The sequence below is a fragment of the Ochlerotatus camptorhynchus genome, unplaced genomic scaffold (genome assembly GCF_037179485.1).
Source record: "Ochlerotatus camptorhynchus isolate MF236.1 unplaced genomic scaffold, CSIRO-AGI_Acam_v1.1 ptg000266l, whole genome shotgun sequence".
Lineage (NCBI taxonomy): Eukaryota > Metazoa > Arthropoda > Insecta > Diptera > Culicidae > Ochlerotatus > Ochlerotatus camptorhynchus.
This window is the reverse complement of record NW_027040756.1, coordinates 2,868,339-2,874,974: the sequence shown is the minus strand read 5'-3', so window position 1 is coordinate 2,874,974 and position 6,636 is coordinate 2,868,339. Positions and strand designations below refer to the sequence as shown.

The 6,636-nt window shown below is 37.4% G+C and overlaps 1 protein-coding gene across 1 annotated transcript; it reads right to left on the bottom strand.

Moving 5' to 3' along the window:
- Positions 1–3,145: 3,145 nt before the first annotated feature.
- On the bottom strand, positions 3,146–5,215 carry LOC135705422 (uncharacterized). The gene is made up of 3 exons (XM_065227156.1): positions 5,132–5,215; positions 3,701–5,070; positions 3,146–3,631 (listed from the first exon to the last, which is right to left on the bottom strand). Exons 2-3 carry the CDS (start codon positions 5,039–5,041, stop codon positions 3,413–3,415), a joined length of 1,560 nt encoding a protein of 519 aa, XP_065083228.1. The 5' UTR covers positions 5,042–5,070; positions 5,132–5,215; the 3' UTR covers positions 3,146–3,412.
- Between the last annotated feature and the right edge of the window lie 1,421 nt (positions 5,216–6,636).

Sequence of the window (6,636 nt, the reverse complement as noted above, 5' to 3'; positions counted from 1 at the left end):
ACAATAGCTTGTTTAAATTTTGTAATCAATTCAGTATTACATAATAAAAGAGATGGATTTTTGACAGCAATAATTTTTTTAGATCTATCGAACGCTTTCAACAAAATTAATACAGATATTCTGGAACAAATTCTTTTAAAATATTCAACTCCTTTTGAGATAGTTAATTGGATAACAAATTTTCTTAAAAATAGGAAAATAATATTTAAAACTGAAAATCGCGTTATTGAAAGATTTGTTTCGAACGGTCTTCCCCAGGGTGATGTAATGTCGCCAACTCTGTTTAACATTTATACTGCACAATTGCATGAACTGTCAAATGGAGATGTAGTTTTAGTCCAATTTGCTGACGACTTTGGTGTAATTATCAAAGCTAAAAATTTGGAGCATTTGAATCACAAAGCACAGTCATTTATGAATAATTTGAGTATAGAAATGGGAAAGTTAAAATTTACAATAAATCATGAGAAAACAAAAGCAATCATTTTCCAAAATAGCAACAATATTCTTAACGTGAAACTTAACAACCAATTAATAGAAACAGTTAATCATCATATGTATTTAGGAATAACTTTAGATAAATTTCTTAGTTTTGGAGCTCATATAAAACAAATAAAAAGTAAAATTTCTGATAGATTGAATATGATTAAGGTAATTAGTGGTATAAAAACTGGTAGTCATCCTCAAACTTTAATAAATGTTTATCAATCTCTTATTAGAAGTGCAGTTGAGTATGGTTCTTCAATTTATAATAATTCTAAAAAAACGAACAAACAAATTTTACAAACAGTTAATAATATTGCGTTGAGGAAAGTTACAGGCTGCACACGTTCAACTCCTTTAAATACACTTATGGCAATAGCGGGACAAGAACCAGTTGAATTAAGACATCAGTTTTGTACAGCAAAAGAAATTGGTCGTTACTTTTTCACAAATAATATTGTTTCTGAACAACTTAAATCTACAGACTTGAATACAATTTCTCAGGACAAGTGGTCATACTTAGAAAGTATATATTTTAAATATAAGCTTGTAATTGACAATATATCGCCGCTAGAAAAGTTGCTTGAGAAACCAAATAATTTAAAAATTGAAAGTGATATAAAATGTTTAGTAAGCAACAAATCTAATACAAATCCAATTCAGCTAAAACAAGCAGTATTGTGTCTAATGAATGGTAAATATAAATTTAGACCTCGAATTTTTACGGACGCATCAAAATGTGGTAATGTATGTGGAATAGGTATTTTTAACGATTATCTCAGATCAAGACAATCAATTCGTTTAGAAAATGAAACGTGCATAACGACAGCGGAAGTCATTGCAATTGATATAGCCTTAAATAATATTTGTGACAATCAAATAGAAAATGCAGTTATTTACACTGACTCTAGATCATCATGCCAAATTTTAAATGCGGCATCTAATAGTTCTCAAAACAATAAATTTTTAAATGAGATGATCCGTAAGGCTTCACGTTGGTCGGTTACCATTCAGTGGATTCCTAGCCATGTAAATATTAATGGCAATGAAATTGCAGATGCACTAGCAAAACACGCTATTAACGGACCGGTGGTCATGTCCAACGTACTATTTATCAAAGATGCTTTTCTGATTTTAAAGAACAAACTATTGGAAAATGTAAACCTGTGGTATCGTGATTATGCAGAAATTCAAAGCAAGGGTCTCAAATTTTTCGGATTTCAGAATCAATTTGAGAAAATTCCTTGGTTTTATGATAGAAGTTTGAGTAATACTGAAGTGAGACTGTTGAATAGGTTGCTGTCAGGCCATGACTATTCAAAGTATTGGCTCGCCAAAATGAAACTCGTGGATGACCCGGATTGCGAAATTTGCCAAGAACCCGAAACGGCAGAGCATGTTATTTTGTTATGTTGTAGATTTGGACACATCAGATCAAAATATACTTTCGAGTGTAAATTTAAAACTTTGCTTGAACTGTTCCAATCAAAGGACATTGATACATTCAAAGAGGTAGTGATGTTCTTAAAAGAATGTAAATTAGATTTATAAATTTGATATTCATAAATGTGAAATGCACAAAACGTAAAGCAGTCGACTGCCCAAAAGCTGTCCATGCGACATAAAAAGATGCATAGGGCAATATAGTCTTCGTCACTCAGCCCTCCTTTTTGAGTTGTCAAACTCACACAGCTCACACAGAAGAAGAAGAAGAAGAAGAGTTACCTCTATGCACCTACTGTCCTTCCCGTTGCACTCGTCAGCTCATGCGATATTCTAGACACACATAGTTTTGATATTTTGATCGGTAATCAGCCTTGCTGGCCCCTCCAGCATTAGTTGCAGGCAGTGGTTGTTAGATCATGCGACATTGTAACTACTACTAAGTTAGATGTATTATTCGTCAAGTTTAAACAGCTCAATGTTTCAATTGAGGTAAACTATTTATCTTATCATTACAAAAGCAAACTTAAAATTACAATTATATGCAAATGCAAAATAAAACTTAACAAACCATCGTCAATCCCCTTATTCTTGGGCTGGGTCTGACAATGTGAATCTGATTTTGATCAGTGAACGGGCACCATATGGTACATTCCCTCACTATGAACCGGTAATTTCTAGCCTATCTGACCTATTTAATAAATGGAAATTATAACATGGGTTACGCACCCCTTAAGCGGACCCTCCGCATCCTATCTCAAATACCACTGGTTCGAATGTATCAATATATAAATTGGAAATGACGTTCAATCAAATTAACCCACATCCCACTCACTTGGCCAGGCTTCAGAATCGTCCAGTAGGCAGTGCGCTCTACACTTCAAGTTCCCTTTCTTTCAAATTCACCCCAAATTTGATATTTTACCCCTTTGAGTGTTGATTAATCACAATGAAACATTGTGACAGAGCACGAACTATAATCCTATTTAGGATTATATCTGAAAAACCCAAATCTGGTCAACGCCCACCAATATATTGTAGGTAGATAACGGTGGAATACATCAGGACCAAAACATTCAGCTGGCAGATTCCCCTCACTATCGTCATTTCACATGGCAAGAGAGTTGCATAAAACCTTCGCATATCATCCTGCTCCATTCTTTCTTGTACATCAACATTCAATCGTTCTTCGATTGTTTTTTCTTTTCTATCTGGCAGTCTTTTATTATATTTGTTGATTTAAGGCGATTTTTGCAACCTTTCAGTAAATATAGGTACATATCAGAAGCATAACTGGCACTATTTTAACAATAGTATTTATCTAAATAGGCGATATTCCAAAATATTCTGATTTTTATCTTTTCAAAAGCATTAACTTGTTCGAAAGCGCAGATTTGCTAGCTCATTGTAGACGCTCCTGAGTCTATATTATCGATATGTCCGCGCCGAAAGACACCGCCCATCCCGAGGTTCGCACGCGGTATCTTCATTCATTGGCTACCATATTTCCAGCTCTCCGTATTTTTTTCGCCGCGTTGATCAAACGCTCCAGCGTTCTGTTCAGATTTTCCAGCATGTAGTGTGCTCCCATCATTTGCATTAACACACTGCGGATCAACGATTGGACCTGCTCCGAGTCCCGCCGTAGATTTTGTACCAGCTCCAAAAAGGCGTCGGCGATGGTGCCTGACAGAGCCACTAGGACCTGCAACGTTGGAAAGAATTGGTTAGGTTTTTTTTTTTTCGAACAGCATAACAGCAACTGTTGACGTACATTATGCTGAAGATGCCATTCCTGCAGCAGTGCCATATCCTGTATGGGGCTTTGTTCTAAGCTTTCCCATACAGAACGTGTAGTTGTCTCAATTTTGCTTAGCAAACAATTCAACATTGTTCCTTGGGCTCGTTGACGCTGCCAGGTTTGCCCGATGGGGAACATTACCACCCACACCAGTAGGTTCAGCTCTTGCAGATAGTAGCGCGAAAAATAACATCTAGTAGAAAAAATAGCAAACCGTGTAATTAGCTTCGGAATAATCTGTCCGATTCGCAATCTCCAGTGGAACGAATATCGGTAATTCCTTGCCTCGGCGTAGCCTTGCAGACGGTTCCTCACGTACGAGCGAAACTCTTTCTGCTCGAATCTGCGGCCGAAAACGGTGAATACTTCGGGTCCTTGTACCATAATTTCCGGTGCGTCCAACAGCAGCAGTCGTGTCACTGTTCTCAGATGAACGTGCGACTGATCTATGTCATCTTCGTTTTCATTCAGAAGGGCCAGCAAAGTGCGCATGATTTCATCGTCCAGCGAAGGATTTTTATCACACATTGATCTGGCAGAATAATAGATAACATTCCACAAATTCTTCGCTGATGTGTTGGAAGCTGTTTCTTTCCAAATCAAGGGTAGAACCAATTCCAATATCACCTCATTATCGTGCCTAAAATACCTATGATTCTTGCACGTATGTTTCATGAGCGTGTTCATCAACATAAGGCCCATCATCTGATAATCCGTGACTTGCCGACAGGTCAGCAGCTGTTTTCCAAACATTTCCACGAAAGATAGTACCCTCGGAGCGAATTGCACGTCCATCACCCGATCGTACTCCACCAAAAAGTGGAATAATCGAACGAAACTGTAGACCTCTCCCGCTCGATGCTGCCACCCCTCCATTCCCAACACACTTCCGTAATAGTGGAACAACCAGCACCGGATGCCCGAGTTTGCATCTCTAGTGAGGATGTTATCTACTGACATGCAGAATTTTGACAAGCGATATTCGATACCATCGTCGTCCTCACCATTCATTTGGAACCAACCGTATTCGTATGTCAGACTGATCTGTTCAAAATAAACCAACAGGAAGTACTTTCGAAATTCCCAAGTTACCGGGCCACATTCCTCGTAGAACAGCGTTTTCCGGTGCCGTTCGATAAAGTTTAAGAACTGGGGAAGCACATCTAACAATCCCTCGGACCATCTTCGCTGCATCTGGGCCCGATCATCCGGATCCTGTTGGGAGCTGAAATCAGGCACCTTACATTCCATCAGCAGCCGCAGCCCTTCGTTGAAGATGAGAGATTGTCTCCGCAATCTCCAGTTAGTTTGCATGATGTCTTTCAAATCCTGTTTCAGAGCTCCTGGTGTAAAACACAATGACCTTGTCAGGCTTTATGATCAGTTGATTTATTACACAGTTACCTTTCTTTGATGGATGTCCTCGGATTTTTTACCTCGTTCACCGACCACTCGCAATATTTCCGAGAATCCTCCGCAAGAGTCAGTGACTATTCGCCTTGACACCAGTCCCGAAGTGACGTTTCTTCGCACACATTTTGACAGTACCTTATGGGGTTTTGCGTTGGAGTGAGAGAGTAAGACAAAGTCCGCCATGTTTCACACATAGACTGACAGTTACATATGAGATTTCTCCATAGGAGTAAAGAGTTACAGAGCTCTCATCAATGCCAAAACGTCAGAGGCGAACGACGCGCAGAAAAAAAATGAAAAACAAAAACCGCATGCACGCTAACTTGAAAGTTTCCATAAATGCGTAAAAATACCCATTTTGAAGAAAAGTGGCTTAAATCATTAAATGAGTAAAAATTTTACTTATCAATGGGTATCTGTTAGCTAATTAATGAGCAACCGAACTGTTTCTACGACGTAATTACACTGACAAACCGACATTAAACTAAAACTCAAGTTTTACTCGAAAATTTATAACGGCCGATTCAAATTCTTCGATGCAATCGTTGTAAATATTTACATTATTTGACAAATCTTCTTTCATTTCTCGCATCTACTTGCATCGCACATCATCTTTTTGCAGGAAATCTTCAAAATCGTCATCATTCTTCTGTCTATCTACCCACACGGTAACCGCAAAATACCCAATAATGACTACAACCCGCATAAACGCGAACCATAACTTGACCTTACCGATAATAATTATAAATTGTTTATAATCCCTCCTAAACTTTAACTGAAATGGTTATGGAACTTTACATGAATCACACAAACGGATAAAGTTTTAACCTTATGCATTATTGTTTTTTGAAAGCGGACCTCACAAATAATGGGTTGTTAAGAACCATTACCATTCAAAATTCTTGTTTTCTCCATACATTTTCGAAAAGAGAACTATATTTGAACGTTTTTACTTATGGTTTGAGAACATTAATGGTTATGGTTATGATAGTCAGTAAGGTCCATTAATGGTTTTGTATTATCGCTCCACTTTACGTGGAATATATCGTGAATTGGTAATCAGTAATTTACAGGCAACCAATTCGCGATATATTCCACATAAAGTTGATCGATGTTACAAAACAATTCATGGACCTTACTGACTACCATAATGTTCTCAAACCATAAGTTTAAAGGTTCTAATATAGTCCTCCTCCCGAAAATATATGGAGAAAACAAAAATTTTGAATGGTAATGGTTTTTAACAACTCATTATTTGTAAGGTCCGCTTCCAAAAAACCATAATACATAAGGTTAAAACTTTATCATTAAACGTTCATGTAAAGTTCCATAACCATTTCAGTTGAAGTTTAGCAGGGATTATAAACAATTTTTAACCATTTTCGGTAAGGTCAATTTATGGTTCGCGTTTATGCGGGAAACTCGGCGGGAAAGTAAGCATTTTCGAGGGAAACTGGGACTACCCATTAAATGAGTAAAATGTTACCCATTTATGA